The sequence below is a fragment of the Enhydra lutris genome, unplaced genomic scaffold (assembly GCF_002288905.1).
Source record: "Enhydra lutris kenyoni isolate GAN:26980312 unplaced genomic scaffold, ASM228890v2 scaffoldscaffold42, whole genome shotgun sequence".
NCBI classification, from domain to species: Eukaryota; Metazoa; Chordata; class Mammalia; order Carnivora; family Mustelidae; genus Enhydra; species Enhydra lutris.
Window position 1 is genome coordinate 12,447,132 of NW_019154126.1, and position 18,544 is coordinate 12,465,675.

The following is an 18,544-nucleotide window of genomic DNA, read 5'->3' on the forward strand; positions in this document are numbered from 1 at the left end:
TGATGAACACAGATGCAAAAATTCTCGCCAAAATACTAGCCAATAGGATTCAACAGTACATTAAAAGGATTATTCACCACGACCAAGTGGGATTTATTCCAGGGCTGCAAGGTGGGTTCAACATCCGCAAATCAATCAATGTGATACAACACATTAATAAAAGAAAGAACAAGAACCATATGATACTCTCCATAGATGCTGAAAAAGCATTTGACAAAGTACAGCATCCCTTCCTGATCAAAACTCTTCAAAGTGTAGGGATAGAGGGCACATACCTCAATATTATCAAAGCCATCTATGAAAAACCCACCGCAAATATCATTCTCAATGGAGAAAAACTGAAAGCTTTTCCTCTAAGGTCAGGAACACGGCAGGGATGTCCGTTATCACCACTGCTATTCAACATAGTACTAGGAGTCCTAGCCTCAGCAATCAGACAACAAAAGGAAATTAAAGGCATCCAAATTGGCAAAGAAGAAGTCAAATTATCACTCTTCGCAGATGATATGATACTATATGTGGAAAACCCAAAAGACTCCACTCCAAAACTGCTAGAACTTGTACAGGAATTCAGTAAAGTGTCAGGATATAAAATCAATGCCCAGAAATCAGTTGCATTTCTCTACACCAACAACAAGACAGAAGAAAGAGAAATTAAGGAGTCCATCCCATTTACAATTGCACCCAAAACTATAAGATACCTAGGAATAAATCTAACCAAAGAGACTAAGAATCTATACACAGAAAACTATAAAGTACTCATGAAAGAAATTGAGGAAGACACAAAGAAATGGAAAAATGTTCCATGCTCCTGGATTGGAAGAATAAATATTGTGAAAATGTCTATGCTACCTAAAGCAATCTACACATTTAATGCAATTCCTATCAAAGTACCATCCATTTTTTTCAAAGAAATGGAACAAATAATCCTAAAATTTATATGGAACCAGAAAAGACCTCGAATAGCCAAGGCAATATTGAAAAAGAAAGCCAAAGTTGGTGGCATCACAATTCCGGACTTCAAGCTCTATTACAAAGCTGTCATCATCAAGACAGCATGGTACTGGCACAAAAACAGACACATAGATCAATGGAACAGAATAGAGAGCCCAGAAATAGACCCTCAACTCTATGGTCAACTAATCTTCGACAAAGCAGGAAAGAATATCCAATGGAAAAAAGACAGCCTCTTCAACAAATGGTGTTGGGAAAATTGGACAGCCACATGCAGAAAAATGAAATTGGATCATTTCCTTACACCACACACGAAAATAGACTCAAAATGGATGAAGGATCTCAATGTGAGAAAGGAATCCATCAAAATCCTTGAGGAGAACACAGGCAGCAACCTCTTCGACCTGAGCCGCAGCAACATCTTCCTAGGAACATCGCCAAAGGCAAGGGAAGCAAGGGCAAAAATGAACTATTGGGATTTCATCAAGATCAAAAGCTTTTGCACAGCAAAGGAAACAGTTAACAAAACCAAAAGACAACTGACAGAATGGGAGAAGATATTTGCAAATGACATATCAGATAAAGGGCTAGTGTCCAAAATCTATAAAGAACTTAGCAAACTCAACACCCAAAGAACAAATAATCCAATCAAGAAATGGGCAGAGGACATGAACAGACATTTCTGCAAAGAAGACATCCAGATGGCCAACAGACACATGAAAAAGTGCTCCACATCACTCGGCATCAGGGAAATACAAATCAAAACCACAATGAGATACCACCTCACACCAGTCAGAATGGCTAAAATTAGCAAGTCAGGAAATGACAGATGCTGGCGAGGATGCGGTGAAAGGGGAACCCTCCTACACTGTTGGTGGGAATGCAAGCTGGTGCAACCACTCTGGAAAACAGCATGGAGGTTCCTCAAAGTGTTGAAAATAGAACTACCTTATGACCCAGCAATTGCACTGCTGGGTATTTACCCTAAAGATACAAACGTAGTGATCCGAAGGGGCACGTGCACCCGAATGTTTATAGCAGCAATGTCTACAATAGCCAAACTATGGAAAGAACCTAGATGTCCATCAACAGACGAATGGATAAAGAAGATGTGGTATATATACACAATGGAATACTATGCAGCCATCAAAAGAAATGAAATCTTGCCATTTGCGACGACGTGGATGGAACTAGAGGGTATCATGCTTAGCGAAATAAGTCAATCGGAGAAAGACAACTATCATATGATCTCCCTGATATGAGGGAGAGGAGATGCAACATGGGGGGTTAAGGGGGTAGGAGAAGAGTAAATGAAACAAGATGGGATTGGGAGGGAGACAAACCATAAGTGACTCTTAATCTCACAAAACAAACTGAGGGTTAATGGGGGGAGGGGGGTTGGGGGGGTGGGATTATGGACATTGGGGAGGGTATGTGCTATGGTGAGTGCTGTGAAGTGTGTAAACCTGGCGATTCACAGACCTGTACCCCTGGGGATAAAAAGATATTATATGTTTATAAAAAAAAAAAAAAAAAAAGAATACAGATAACTCTTCAGGATCCTGATTTCAAGTCCTCTGGATAAACACTCAGAAGTGGGATTATTGAATCATAGGGTAACTTTTTAGTTTTTCAAGGAACCTTTACATTGTTTTCCACAGTAGCTGTACCCACCTGCATTCCCATCAACAGTACCCAAGAGTTCCCTTTTCTCCACATCCTTACGAACACTTACTATTGTGTGTCTTTTTAATAATAGCCATTCTAATAAGTGTGAGCTAATACTATCTCATTGTGGTTTTGATTTGCATTTCCCTGATGATGACTGATGCTGAATACCTTCCCATCTACTTGTTGGCTATTTATATGTCTTCTTTGGTGAGTATGTTTTTAAACTCAGAAGAAATGGGCCCTATGGAAAGACTATTCTAGAACCTCCAGAGAGGTCCTCGTAGACAGTGCTTGAACATGCTCCTCACTGTCAACTGGAAGCCGCAGCTCCAGGGGAAATGTGGATTCTTCAAGAACCAAGAAAGGAGCCCTCCCACCTGTTGGCAGTGAGTTGACACATGGACAGTCTAGTGTCAATGGGCTTTACCTGTGGTATTAAAAGGTCCCTGAAGGGTCTGTACAAGAGCTTGGATCTCAGGCACGTTCTCCTGCAAGGCTTGTCCACTGAAGAGGGGGTTGATTTTGGCAGCTTTATGACCATGTTCACAGTATACTGTCACCAATCTGGCAAGACCATGATCAACTGATTCAAGGGGGAAAGAAAACAGTACAAACAATTTAGGAAATCCCCACAAACCAAAAAAATCAGTTTTTTTCAAAGAAGTCCTTGCTGGCTTAGACATTTTAAACATGTTGCTCCTACCACTACATCTCAGGATTAAAGACTACAGAATCCAGGAAAACACACTCATCTCCTTAAATTTATCTTGTGAGCACTAAAGCCACTAGTGGAAAAGAGAGAACTGAGTGCACATATGTACAAACAACTATGCCTGTCAATAATCATAAAAGGAAACACCCCAAATTGAAAAGAATTGTTAAAATGCTGAGATTCTGGATAATTACAATTCTCTTATTATTTGAGATTTTTAAATATTTGAGATTTTTAAATATTTGGCATAGGGCGCCCAGGTGGCTCAGTCATTAAGTGTCTGCCTTCAGCTTAGGTCATGATTCTGGGGGGTCCTGGGATCGAGCCCCACATCAGGCTCCCTGCTCAGCGGGAAGCCTGCTTTTCCCTCTCCCACTCCCCCTGCTTGTATTCCCTCTTGCTTTGTCTCTGTCAAATAAATAAATGAAAATCTTTAAAAAAAAATTGACATAAAAAGAACACCTGGGTGGCTCAGTCAGTTAAGTATCTGCCTTCAGACCGTGATCTCAGGGTCCCGAGATGAGTACGGCATCAGGCTCTCTGCTCAGTGGAGAACCTACTTCTCCCTCTCCCTCCACCTGCCATTCCCCCTGCTTGTGCACTCATGCTCTCTCACTCTCTCTCTCTTGTTCTCTCTCTGGCAAATAAATAAACAAAATCTTTAAAACTATATATTTTACATTTAAAAAAAAAAGAAATGGAACTACAAAATCAATGTTACATTTCCTTCTCTATTTCTTAAAGGCTCCTGGTACAGTTATTTCATAGACTCATGAAATCTTACACTAGAAAAAGAGCTTAAAAATCATCCTGTCACTCACATAATTTAAAAAAAAAAAAGAAAGAAAGAAATACCCTTTATAAAGCCCTAAATGAGTGGTTCCTTAGTCTCTGCTTGGAGGAGAGGCATTATCTCTCAATGAATTCAATTGGTGATTTTCTGTTGAGCCAAAAACTGCTTTTCTTCCCCTTTTCCACAAGAAAGTTCTTCCCAAATTTGAAGAAAAAAAAAAATCCTACATTCCCACACTCAGTTCACCTTCAGTTCAACAAGGCAGCCTTACAAAGTACTGAGCGCAAATCCCTAAAGACAAGCAGATCTACTCTTAAGGGCACACATTTTCTGAACATTTTTTTCAGTTTGTGTTTTTCTTCTTAGAACCCAGAGAAAATTGTTAGCATATTTTGAAACATCTAGTGACTATTTCATGAACCTTTATTGCCATGTAGTAAGCTACACATGTGCTTGGGTTTGTAGTCAGAGAACTGCAAAATGTACCTCCTGCTGTAGGCTCACAGGAAAGAACAGAGATGAAATGAACATGTAAAAGACATGTTCACACTAATACAACAGTTAGGAGGTTCCATACTATGTCTAATAAACTAGTAAAGGAATCAAACAATCCCAGAAATGAATTGATTTCAGTCTGGAGGGTAGTCACATGAATTGCTGTAGGGCTCTACCCTGAACTCAACTGAAGTTCTCAATTGCTGTTACGACATAGGAAACCTTCAGATCTGTGGCTAAAATCCAGATGGGCCATGTCTAAAGCATTGTCCCCATTGGCCATGCCTTAAAAACACATTCTTGGGGCACCTGGGTGGCTCAGTGGGTTAAGCCTCTGCCTTCAGCTCAGGTCATGATCTCAAGGTCCTGGGATCGAGGCCCACCTCGGGCTCTCTGCTCAGCAGGGAGCCTGCTTCCCCCTCTCTGCCTGCTTCTCTGCCTACTTGTGATCTCTGTCAAATAAACAAATAAAATCTTAAAAAAAAAAAATTCTTCCTCCCTGCCCAGAAAAAAGCAAAACAAAACACATCAAAAAAGCCCACATTCTTCCCTGGGCTTCTGTGGCATTGCAAGATCCCAGCTTTCCTCCCAGCTCATTGGCTACTCAACCTCAGTCATTTTGGGGGAGCTCCTTCTTTGCCCATCTCTATAATATTAGTGCTCTGCAAGTCTGCTCAGAGCCTTTTTCTCAATCTGTTTTCTCCTGCAGGGTGATCTCCTGCACTTTCTGCAGCTTCTAGTAACGTACAAAAAACTACATCTCTATCGGGACAAGTCCAGTAATAAATATGTGGGGTTATCATCAGCAGTCTCAAATCAGTAGCCATGTTGAAAACATTCTCTTAGTGAACCTATGTCACCTGACAGAGGTCAATGCTCCAATTTCTAACTGCTTGCCAGGCTTTTCATGTTACTCTACAGCTGGCGCATGGTGTTGGCACAAGAACATGCGGCCACTGGGCCACTGCGTTTCTGGCAGAGCCAAAGAGATACCCTCCCCTCTGCACCTCTACACATATCCTACATCCACCCCAGCAATCTATTTTCTCTCAGACCCTCCTACCATTGTTCTGGTTTCTTCTGGGGACCCAATCCCATATCCCTTCCCTCTGCCTCCCAGATCTTTCCATTGTGACCTCCGGAATTCTGCTCCATGATTAGCGAACCTCTCTGCATTCTTACCCTCTTCTTTAAACATTCCTTATACCCCTGTCCTAACTGGAACCTGCTTCCCCCCACCAGAGGACAGGGGGAGGTGAAGTTACTCATCCCACATCCACCTCTCAGGTATTGAAGGTGGGAGTCAAAGCCTCCTTGTGCCTCAAGGACAATCCCCTATCCATATTACATTCCCGAATTGTTAGGGTTCTAACTCGGCAAACCCCCAGTCCTCTGAGGGACAGGCCATAGTATTGTCAACTAATCTCCATTTGCTAATAGCCATTACAAAACAATGTTATAGGAGAAGCTTAAGGGAAAAGTGTCAGTACATGTAGATAAAAAAGTCTATAGACAGTATATATAGCATGAGCCTGCTCTTCGTTAAAATGTGTATAGCACAGGGCGCCTGGGTGGCTCAGTGGGTTAAAGCCTCTGCCTTCAGCTCAGGTCATGATCTCAGGGTCCTAGGATCGAGCCTCACGTCGGACTCTCTGCTCAGCGGGGAGCCTGCTTCCTTTCCTCTCTCTCTGCCTGCCTCTCTGCCTACGTGTGACCTCTGTCTGTCAAATAAATAAATAAAAATCTTTAAAAAAAATGTGTATAGCACATAATGCATATTTCAGCATGTAGTCTATAGTCTATATAGCATAATATTAGTATCAATATACTTCACATATATGTATGTGTGTATACATATTTCATATATGTCAAGGAAATGGACCAAATTCCTGATTTTTGGTTTTTCCTTATCATATTTGCTGAGTTTTCCACAATGAACATGTATAGAGCTCTTTAAATTGTACCCATTTAACTGACTTGTTGCCTCTTGTACTCTGAAAGCTTTCTTTTTTTTTAAGGCTTTATTTATTTATTTTGACAGAGAGAGAGAGAGAGAGAGAGAGAGATAGCGAGCGCACAAGCAGGGGAGAGCAGCAGACAGAGAGAGAAGGAGAAGTAGGCTCTCCGCAGAGCAGGGAGCTGGATGTGGGGCTTGATCCCAGGACCCTGAGACCATAACCAGAGCCGAAGGCAGATACTTAACTGACCGAGCCAGCCAGGGGCCCCTGAAAGCTTTTGATTAGCAGGTTTTCTCCAGCGCACCTGGCACACCTGTCCCCACCAGTGGACTTCATGCTTGTACGAATTGGTTGTATTTGTTCCTATGGCTGTTGCTTTGGGCAAAAGTAAAATATTAGGGGGGAAATCACAAAAATCTAGACAGACATTGTATTCAGATTACTTCCATAAGTGCGCTTAATTTTAAAGATTTGCAAATATAAAAACAAAAATAAACATACTTGTTAAAATACTTAAAACATCTCTCCTTTCTTTTTTTTTTTTTTTAAGATTTTATTTATTTATTTGACAGAGATCCCAAGTAAGCAGAGAGGCAGGCAGAGAGAGAGGGAAGCAGGCTCCCTGCCGAGGAGAGAGCCCGATGTGGGACTCGATCCCAGGACCTTGGGATCATGACCTGAGCGGAAGGCAGAGGCTTTAACCCACTGAGCCACCCAGGCGCCCCTCTCCTTTCTTTATCATACTCCTTGCATTAATAACCTTTTTTGAAATTAACTCACATGAAATTAACAGGTTCTAGCTTCAAATGCACTGGATAAAAGTGTTTCATCTGTATTATTTTTGTAGCAAATGAGAGCATGGCAACTGAATACATATATTTCTCATAAAAATAACTTCCTAGCACTGTATAAATAAACCAAGAGATTACTGTAAAAGAAATAAATGTCTTTATGTTAGGCATAATACCACCCAAAGAACTTAGTCCTCAGGATATCTATAGAAGTTCAGAAGAATATAATTTGATGTTTAAATCCTCAAGAAGCCAGAGAGAAGAGGAAAAACAAGAGCACATATACACAACACCTCTTCAAAATGAAAGGGAAGATATTGAAGGCAGGTTTCTGGCTCAAGAGACTGGCACACAGTAGATGCTCAAAAAACATTTGTTAGGGCGCCTGGGTGGCTCGGTGGGTTGGGCCGCTGCCTTCGGCTCAGGTCATGATCCCAGGGTCCTGGGATCGAGTCCCACATGGGGCTCTCTGCTCAGCAGGGAGCCTGCTTCCCTTCCTCTCTCTCTGCCTGCCTCTCTGCCTACTTGTGATCTCTGTCAAATAAATAAATAAAATCTTTAAAAAAAACAAACAAACAAACAAACAAAAAACATTTGTTATGAACTGAATGAAGCCCTAAGAGTCAGCATATCGTAAAAGTCACAGAACCCTTGTGATGGAAGTTTTCTGGAGCTCTCAACCTTGCAGTGCTAGAGCTGCTGTGGATCCTTATTCCTTACTTCGAGCCCCTCTTTTCTGAGAACTGCATCCCCCCCATTCCAGAAAGTAGGCTCCTGAGGCCAAGTCTACCTCATGCCCTTCTGCCGCCCTCCCAATTAACAGATTCCCAAGACACCAGAGTTGGGTGGGTCCGATTTAATCTTTCCAGGATTTATGATTTGGGATTGGGAGATAAGGGTGGTTCACTAGGCCTGTTTGTGCAAACAACATGGTTTATGCTGAATACTTGCTTTCCTTCTGGAAGTCTGGGATCTGGGCACATGCAGAGGATGCTTACATGAACATCTGCTGATAAAAACCCTGGGTGCCGAGTTTCTGATGGACTTCCAGGTTAGCTACGTCACACGTCTATTACTGTGTGGTGCTTCTCAAAGAGGAGTGCATTCTGCATCACCCCTCATGGGGGAGAGAGCATCAGAAAGCCTAGACAAAGGTGCCTCCAGAAATGCCCTTTCCTGTGCTTTTTCCCATTATGATCCCGCTGTGTATCCTTATTACATCACTGTGATAAATCTGAGCTGAGAGTAGAACTATTAGGCTGAATGCCCTAAGTCTTTCTGGTGAATCTCTAAATGCGGGGTGTCTCAAGGACACCCCACACGCAATATGGGTGGCACAGGAGCTGAGTACATTAACAGGTGTGCCTTGTAGGCCCACCCACAGCCTTTGCCAATATTCCCAGAGTTAGTTCTGGTCTTCTTCCCCCCCTCCCCCAACAGAGTCTGGGTTGCTACACATACCCTTTGGTTCTGGGAGATACCCTTGTATCTTTCAAATAAAGTCCCCTCTTTGAGTTAGACAGCCACAACTGGTTTCTGTTGATTGGGACCAAAAGAACCTTAGCTAACAGAGGAGTGAAAAAAAGAATAATGATAGGGATATCTACATCAATGACCTTATTCTCCCCATAAGCAAGCACAGTGGGGGCGCTAAAGAGTTTGATTTTCAGGAAGAAAGGGTTCATATTAACCATCATGAAGTACACAGGCAGATAAACTAAACTTAGTCCTTAACCTTAAAGTCAGTAGAGTTCTTTCTCATCATCTGGTCATAAACAGTCTCCCCCAAAATATCTAGATCAGACCCAATAATCTTCTTCCACTCAAGGCAGCACATGCTTATAGCAAGTGGGAATGTTGGATAAAATGACTGAAGACTCCAGGAAAGAGAATTTCGTAATTGAAGTCCCTCTGAACCCCAGGAAAACGTGACGGCTACCTCCCAGCTTCAGCTCAGGAATGTTGTAGATAAGCACATTAAAACCGTAAGTACCAGAATATTGTATTCTGTACAGCAAACTCAGACCTAGGCTGTGCAACTGAGTTCATTTTATACCATACTCTCTCATTCCACCTCAAACACAGTATGTTTATTAGATAAATTTATTTTGCCATATAATTCTTTCTAAAAAAAAAAAAAAAAAAAAAGATTAAACAAAAAACACTTGTTCTGGTCCTTTCTGTTTTTCTCCCAATCCTTTCCTAAAGTAAGGGTCACTGATTGATAGTAAATGGTAGTAAAAACTAACTTAAAAAAAAAGATTTTTTTATTTATTTGACAGAGAGCGCACACACATGTAAGTACAGGGGTGTGCACATGTGCGCACGGGTGGGGGGAGGGGCAGAGGAGGAAGAGAAGGAGACTCCTTGCCTACCAGAGAAGTCTGATGTGGGGCTTAATCCCAGGACTCTGGATTCATGACCTGAGCTGAAGGCAGATTCTTAACCGACTGAGCCACACAGGCACCCCGAGAACTAACTTTTGCTACACATTGTGCTCAGTGTTTCACACACAGCATCTCACCTAACTCTTACAACCCTGAAATAGGTATTCTTAGCTGCAGAAGAGTAAACTGAGGCTCAAAAAGGTTAAGTGACTTGCAAAATGTCACACAAAAAGTAGAATTCAAACTCAAGCATATTTGACTTCCACCCAGTCTTTTATCCATTATACTACAACAAAAAGTGAAAAGGGAAGTCCAGAGCCTACAGCGAGAAGGATGAGAGAACTGGACATCATTAAGACATTTTAAAAAAAAAAAAGTAAAAGAGCTGATGTCATTAGCCTTTATTGGTCTGCATTTGTACTCCAGAATTATGGAGAATTTTAAAACTCTCTAATGCAATAAGATTTTCTTCAACTGCGTTTCCCCTAACTCCAGTAAAGACTCCCATTATTTCTAATATGCAACATACTCACAACCTCACTCCAACTAGTAAAGCTCAATGCCAAAGTCAGTAACCACTCAATGCTGTTTGGAATCCTACGGCTCCCGTCTTCTGCTGGTTCCTAAATTCCTCCATTTTTTGTAATCCAAACCCTCCATCATTAAATTTATACTCATGAATCAGCACTCTTCCATTTTCAACTGGGGTTGCTGATAAATAAATTCAAGCTTACCCAAACTGAGATTTACAGAGGTTAAAGTACAAGCTGTTACTAATAGCCAGCTACAAAGAACACTCACCACAGGTCAAATTTTAACTGGTGAAACCACTGCCATCTAAGAGGTTACTAGAAGCAAATTCAATACCTCCTTAAAGCCTCCATGTAATAGAAGTCTTAGCAAATGATGCAGTCACCCTACGCAGGCACGGATTTTCAGCCAGGATAAATATTTGAAGAAAGAAGGCTGATGATGGAAGAGCAAAGAGGAAAAAGGAGGTGCCCTAACTTTGATCATACCTCCTCCCATTTCACTACGTCATCATTGACTTCAGGAGGGCCTGTCCCTTTGATTATGTCTGTCAACACCAAAAAGTTGTGTACATGATCCACAACATCAACTCAATCCTTCCTCTCAACCAAGATAGTACCTTTTAAGACAACTTGCAGGCATTAAGCACTCCTGTTCTAATTCATAGAACTGACCATGAGCACACACTTAAATGGAACTTAAGAAAAAATACAGCAAGTCTTCATTATGTTCATCAGTAAAAAAGAAATTATTACTTTTTCTAAAACACAGTAATACAGTCTATTACCCAATGTATACAGTGCATCCTTTCTTGATACTTGGTGTGATGGGGGTACATGCAAAATTCAGATGCACTAAATGTTACAAATAAATTGCACATACAGAATCATATTTCCATTTCTTCATAGGATTATATCATTTAATAAGTATTCAGTGAACTGTGGAGCTGAGACAAGGTAAGATAAGGTCTTCCCCAGGCAGGATCTTACAATGTGAGAGGATGGTCCCTACACAAATACACATGGCCATAAAATGTTCCATAGAGTTCAAGAGGTGCAATACTGAGAGTTGAAGGAGCTCAGATTAGGACAGGCTGGAGTCGTCTGGACAGATGTCACAGAGGAGATGGGAATGGAGATGGGTAAGAAGTGGAAAGGCATACAGGATAAGGGCTAGAACATGGGGCAATTCATGTTGGAGAAAGGTAAGAAAGAAGGGAGAATGGGGCACAAAACATGAAGGGCACTGAGTATCTAGCTAAAGAACCTGTATTTTACTCTGAGAGGCAAAGTAAAGCCTTTGGACATCTGAGTTAAGAAAATGACTTGGGTCATTTTCTTAATGGGTCATTGGCTCAGTCATTGGGTGTCTACCTTCGGTTCGGATCATGATCCCAGGGTCCTGGGATCGAGCCCTGCACGGGGCTCCCTGCTCAGTGGGAAGCCTGCTTCTCCCTCTCCCACTCCCCCTGCTTGTGTTCCCTCTCTCACAGGGATGAGAGAAATAAATAAATAAATAAATAAATAAATAACAAATAAATGAATAAAACCTTTTTAAAAAAAGAAAAGAAAATGACTCAATGAAACCAACGTTTCAGAAAGATTGGACTAAGCCAGATAGGAACTAGGCTATACATTTTAATACCAGTGAGGCTTACCAGTTTTATCTTTTTGAAGTCATGCATCTCTTTGAGAATTCAATGAAAGCTACAGGCTCTTTGCCTAAAAACAGACACACAGAGTCGTGCAAAGTCTACAGACCCTCTGAAACTTTTTCGTAGAGTTCCACGGACCTTGGATAAGATGACCTGAATTAACTATTTTTGTGCAGAAGATGAGAATTAAAGGCCTGGACTGGGATCCCAATAGTGAAAATAGAAGACAAGGCTTTAGGAAACACAGTGCTCAAAATCTGATATTACGTATGAGCTGAAAAAGTTGAAGGTGGGTTGCTTGTCCTGGATTTTTACAATTCATGTGTAGCAGAGACTCCCACAACTCCCGATATCCATTTTCCCTTCTCTTTCATAGTAATACATAATCGAACATACGGCTCCCCAGAGCAAAGATATATGTCCGGGCCTCCAAGGCAGCCAGCTCGCCACGTAACTAAGTTCTGACAAGTGAGAAGGTAGGAGCAGCGATGGTTGCACCTTCTGGGTCTTGTTCTTAAAAGGAGAGGTGTTCTCTTTCCCTTCCCCCTCTCCTCCACCCTGCTGGCCAGACTGTGGATGCAATGGTGACCCATCCTGGACCAGAGTGGAGAGCAGTACCCACAGGATGATGAAGAAACAACACAGAAGGAGCCTAAATTCCCTAGGGCTTTGCAGAGCAAAACTGTCATACCAGCTTGGACCTCTACTCATTTTACATAAATCACTATTATTCCAGGTCTCTGACATAGCCCCTGAACTTACCCTATCTAAAACACAATCTGGTACCCAAGGTGGGTTGCTATCATAACAGAGCCTAAAATACATATGAACTTGGCTTAGCAGTCTGGCAGTAGGTGCCAAGGACTAGATCTTTCAGATTAGAAAGCTAATGGGCACTGTGTTATGCTGTTTGAAAAAACACGTGGAAAACTGTCACCTGTGATATCCTGCAGGCAGACTTATGTCCACGGGGCTGTAGCTTAGTAGTGTGTGATCACTGTTTCTTTTCACTCTCAGGAAAACCCTGGGAGAAAGATGAGGTCGAACGGGATCAAACAAGAAGAGATGGAGGGAAATTCAGCTCTGCTAATGGGAGGACTCAATACCTGGCAAGTTTGGAGAATTAGAAGCACTCAGAAAAGGTGGTTCAGGGTGGGGTGGGAGAAGTGGGGGCACCTGAGTGGCTCAGGCAGTTAACTGAGGGTCTGCCTTTGGTTCAGGTCACGATCCTGGGGTCTTTGGATGGAGCCCCATGTGGGGCTCCCTGCTAAGCAGGAAGTCTGCCTCTCCCTCGGCTCCTCCTCCCACCCACCCTCACCCCTTGTTCTCTCTCTCTCTCTCAAATAAACAAATAAAAATATTTAAAAACAAAACAAAACAAACAAAAAACAGAAAGAAAGGAAAGGGAAGAAAAAGTGTTTCAGAAGAGGCTGCCTTAGCAGGAGGTAAGAAAACAGACAAACCCTCCATCAAGTACCTTCTAGAAAGCATTCACTGTGAGACAATGGGAGCCAGCTAAGCCTACAAGGTCCAATAATGGGTGTTGCCTTCCACTATTATTTTTAGATGGTCTCAAGGTAAGCACCATTAAGTTTAGGGAGCTAAGTGGGTAGGGCACAGAAGCAGTAAATAAAAAACCAGAGGGGGGGGAACAGAGGTTTCTGGCTTAAAAAATAGGTCTAGATAAGATCTTTGACTGAAGGCAATTTGCTCATGGAATGACCACAGGCAAAAAGACTGCAGACCTGGGGCGCCTGGGTGGCTCAGTGGGTTAAGCCTCTGCCTTCGGCTCAGGTCATTATCTCAGGGTCCTCAGCAGGGAGCCTGCTTCCCCCTCTCTCTGCCTACTTGTGATCTCTAGACAGAGATTCAAATAAATAAATAAAATCTTTAAAAAAAAAAAAAGACTACAGACCTATGACTGTTCTAAGAAAACTGTACTGTTGGGTGCCTGGGTGGCTCATGAACAACTGGCTCTTGATCTCAGCTCAGGTCATGATCTCAGGGTCCTGGGAGGGAATCCCGCATAGGCTCCTCCTCTCCCTCTGACCCTCCCCCCTCACATAAACAAATGAACTTGAAAAAAAGAAAAAGAAAACTGTACTGCCAACAAATTCCGGTTCTGGTCATAAAAAACACCTGTAATTGATGACCCGCTAAAGTTAATTCCCAGGCTCCTAACCTTACCAAAATAAAGTAGGCTGTGGAAGGTATGCAGCCCCCAAGGAGGGCACACTCCCCACGCCCATGTCAGAGACTTCCACAGAAAACAACGGGTGAAAAAGAGAAGGCGAAGTCAGGGGAATGTAGTGAATTTACTACACAGCCACATCCGGGAGCTTTTATCATTCCTCTCCAACAGGATTTGATAACTGGTTTGAATAGGGCCCTCTGTTGTTCCTCATTCTTTCCTTTTCCAGATGAGAGTTTTCTTTGTATACTGGATGTGCCAGTATGGGGTGTGTGGCAGTTCATAAAACTCCAGAGCAGAAGACACCATCAGCCCGGACAGGGAGGGCTGTACATTCTCTGGACATTCTCTGGAGATAAGGGACTTTGAGATGGATTCAAGGACGGAACAGAGGAGAAAGGAGGTAGATACATTCTTTGTATGGGAAGAAAAGCTTAGGTTATTTGAGTGGCCAGAGGGGTGGAGTGCAGTGATTACTAAGTATTTTTCAATATTTTCCCCACAGAATTTTTAGCTGGTATTTGGCCAACCTGAATAAAAATTATGCTTTCCAGGAATGCCTGGGTGGCTCAGTCGGTTAAGTGCCTGTGTTCTCTCGGGTCATGATCCCATGGATCTGGGACTGAGTCCTGCATGGGTAATCCTGCTCAGCAGGGAGCCTGCTTTTCCCTCTACCTGCTGCTCCCCTGCTTGCCTGCTTGTTTTCTCTCTCTCTCTCTCTGACAAATAAATAAATAAAATCTAAAAACAACAAAAAAAATTGGGGAAAAAAAAAAAGGATGCCTCGGAGGCTCAGTCGGTTAAGCATCTGCCTTCCGCTCAGGTCATGATCCCAGGGTCCTGGGATCAAGTCCCACTTCAGACTCCTTGCTCAGTGGAGAGCTTGTTTCTCCCTCTGCCTGTTCTGCCTGCTGCTCCCCCTGGTTATGCTCACTCTCACTCTCTCTCTCTGACAAATAATTTTTTTTTTAAATTATGCTTTCCAAAAAAAATTATGCTTCTCAGTCTCCTTTGCAGATACATGCTGACCAAGTTCTGGCCAGAGAGATGCTACTCCAAGTGACAGACCCAACTCTCCCCGGCCTTTCTCCTACCCAGCCTAGTAGAAGACACTGATCCACAAACCGAGTCACTGCAAAATAATAGAGTAAGTTCTGGAACACAGAGAAGAAAAGCCTGTCAAAGATCTGTGTGCAATGGTAAGTTTGAAGAAAGTTACAAGGTGGCCTACTTGCCTTTCAGTTTTATTCAGAGTAGTTAAAACATAAGAAGAATGAAATTATTGCCCTTAGCAACAAAATTCCTTAAGCTAGATCTTGTAACTGTGCAACAATGGTTTCCAGGCACTGATTTCACTCTTGCCTCCCAATACCACAAGAGGCCACACTTGGCCTGCAGTTCTAACTCAATACCGACCTTTCAAAGGTCACCAAGCACCTCAAAGCACAGCAAATTCACGGGGGTGGGGGGAGGTGGAGGCAATTTGGTTATGAGGGGGGAGGGAAGGGATGGTATATAAAAATCAACCCCAGAGATATTTTTCAAACACCTGCCCAAAGCTCCCAAGATAATTTGGGTAGTCTTCTAGTTAAAAACCACTGGCCCGTGGGGCTCAGTCAGTTAAGCGTTTGCCTTCAGCTCAGGTCATGATCCCAGGATCCTGGGATTGAGCCCCACATTGGGCTCCCTGCTCAGCAGGAGCCTGCTTCTCCCTCTCCTCCCTGCTTGTGCTCTCTCTTGCTATCTCTGTCACTATCTGCCTGTCTCTCTCAAATAAATAAATAAAAATAAAATCTTAAAATAAAACAAAACAAAAAAAGCACTGGTCCAGGTTTTTCTAAGGCAAGTTTTCAGCTGTCAGGCTGTTATTAAGAATCGAACAGAGGGGTGCCTGGCTGGCTCAGTCCATGAGGCACGCAACTCTTGATCACGGGGTTGTAGGTTCGAGCCCCACGCACATGTGGAGATTACTTAAAACTAAAATGCTAAAAAAAAAAAAAAAAAAAAAAAAAAAAAAAAAATCAGATAGAGACCCAATTGTGAGAGAAAATCTTAAACAAGATCACAATAATTGCGCATGGAGCACACACTAATATGATTTTAAATGAAGAAGAGATTGTTAAACATGTCCTACACATACATCCTTTGAGACTATTTGGCCATAGTTGGTTGTGGACCTTCTGCTAGAGAATCACCTGGGATGCCTGATTAAAAAAAATCTGTATTTTTGAACCAGATCTCAGACCACTGAGTTAGAACCCTGGGATGGGAGGATACTTGGGAACTGGCTTTTTTTTTTTTTTTTTTTTTTTGGGTTTTTTTTTTTTTTTTGAGAGATAGAGAGAGAGAGAGAGCATGCCAGGGTAAGGGCAGAGGAAGTGGGACAGAAGCAGACTCCTTGCTGAACTTGGAGTTCCATGCAGGACTCCATCTCATGACCCTGAGTTCCCGACCTAAGCCAAAATCAAGAGTCAGATGCTCAACTGACTGACCCACCAGGCTCCGCAGGAACTGGCCTTTTAAAAATCAATTCAGTGATTTGAATACACATACACGTTTCGGAATAACTGACATATAAACTTCTTGACGTTTGGGCGTCTGGGTGGCTCAGGCAGTTGGGCGTCTGCCTTCAGCTCAGGTCATGATCCCAGGTTGCTGGGATCGAGTCCCACATCAGGCTCTCTCCTCCACGGAGAGCCTGCTTCTCCCTCTCCCCCTGCCTGCTGTTCTACCTGCTTGGGCTCTCTGTCAAATAAATAAATAAAATCTTTTTAAAAATTTTTTAAAAATAAAATTCTTGACATTTGATTTGCAAAGTGAAATAAGACAACAGTCTTACCCTCAAGGGATTAACAATCTAGTTGGCCAAATGTTTTCCCTAAAGAAATCTCATTGCATCCAAGAGACAGAAATCAGGCGCACTATAAATGTCCTCTGAGGTCAAGAGCAAAATATCAAGGTTCCAATGTAAACATAAGATTCAAAGTTCGGGTACTTATATGATGAAGAGGATCTTCATTGTTAACCTGGTAAGTGGACTGAAGATGCCAAATGATCTTCCTCTAATAATCAGTATGTATTCATCTTCTACTCTGTGAGGATTAAATATAGACAACTTTGGGACACCTGGGTGGCTCACTCATGAGCTCATGGGTCATGGAGCCCCAGGTGGCGGGCTCACACTCAGGAGGAGATTGCTAGAAGATTCTATCCCTCAGTTCCTCCCCTCACTTACCTCGGCCAGTGGTGGTCTCTCTCTCTCTCAAATAAATCAATATATTAAAAAAAAAAAAATAAAACACAATTTTTCAGCATAAACTACTCAAAATAGGTCTCTTGCACATGAGCATGCAAAGAGAGGTCTCGAGAACTGATATTCGCGTCTCCTAATTCACTAAAACCACCAGCAACATACTTCTAAATTCAGAAAGGAGTTTAAAACTCTGAAATTAAAATAAGAGGCTAGGTAGGTCAGGGAGACAGATAATTAATACCATGCTGTGGTCCAGACCACCAACTAACTTGCCCTCTTTAACCCTCGCTATACAGTTGTGATCCCCACACATTCTGTTCACACGAGCCTTAGAGATGGCTCTGGAAATGTATCCTTGATTAAACTCAAGCAGTTGGGAGATCTCAGAACTCTTCTATTCCTGCAACCCCGCCTTCGAAAAGAGCTAAGTTTCCAGAAGTTTACATCCAAGGAATAGAAGGGCCAAGACCTCACAAAACCAGTCAGAACACGAACTCTGGTAAGATCACCCAAGCGTGGATCCAATTACGAGACCTCGACCTCAAGATTTCCCAGCTACGAGGCTGGACAGACAATGACCCTGACAACACCACCCACGCCTGCCTTCCTTGGCCTCCTCACCTCCCCTTACTCCCCACCCGCCCGAGCAAACTTTGCAGACCCCAGAAGCCCGACCTCTCCCACAACAGCACCCCACTTCAGGCCTGTCGGGGAGGCCCCCTTTTTCCCCTGCATCTACGATCCCGGCCCTATCCCAGACCTGGAGCGCGCGCCAGGCAGCCCCGGGGCTCCCGGCTCTCGGGCTTCCTTGGCCGGTAGCCATAGACGCCCTTCTCCGTCTGGTAACCGCGCCGGAGGAGAAGCGGAGGGGCTCGGCAGAAGCCTTGTCTTGCTGCTGCCACAGCGGCCGTGGCCATGTCCCGCCCGGACCCCTGAGTCGCAAGACGAGGGGCAGCAGGCGCCGGGAGAACGAAGGGTCGCCCCTGGGCCGCCTGGAACCGGTGCAGTGGCCCAGCCGGAAGCGCGAGGCGGGAGGCGGGAGGCGGGAGGCGGGAGGCGGGAGGCGGGAGCCCCACCCCGGGACAACGCCCCCACGCCTGATTGGCCAGGGGCCGGCCCCTGACAGCCAATCCAGGTCAGCGGCCGGCGGGGCG

At 43.3% G+C, this 18,544-nt stretch overlaps 1 protein-coding gene across 1 annotated transcript in view; it reads right to left on the reverse strand.

The window, feature by feature from the left end:
* The window catches only part of LOC111155533 (dehydrogenase E1 and transketolase domain containing 1), a 61,268-nt gene extending 42,943 nt beyond the window's left edge, over positions 1-18,325 (reverse strand). The window contains exons 1-2 of the mRNA XM_022515708.1: positions 18,151-18,325; positions 3,053-3,208 (exon numbers count right to left, since the gene is read on the reverse strand). Of these exons, the coding sequence (XP_022371416.1) occupies positions 3,053-3,208; positions 18,151-18,307 (313 nt within the window). The 5' untranslated portion in view covers positions 18,308-18,325. The remainder of the gene's footprint in view (positions 1-3,052; positions 3,209-18,150) is intronic.
* Between the last annotated feature and the right edge of the window lie 219 nt (positions 18,326-18,544).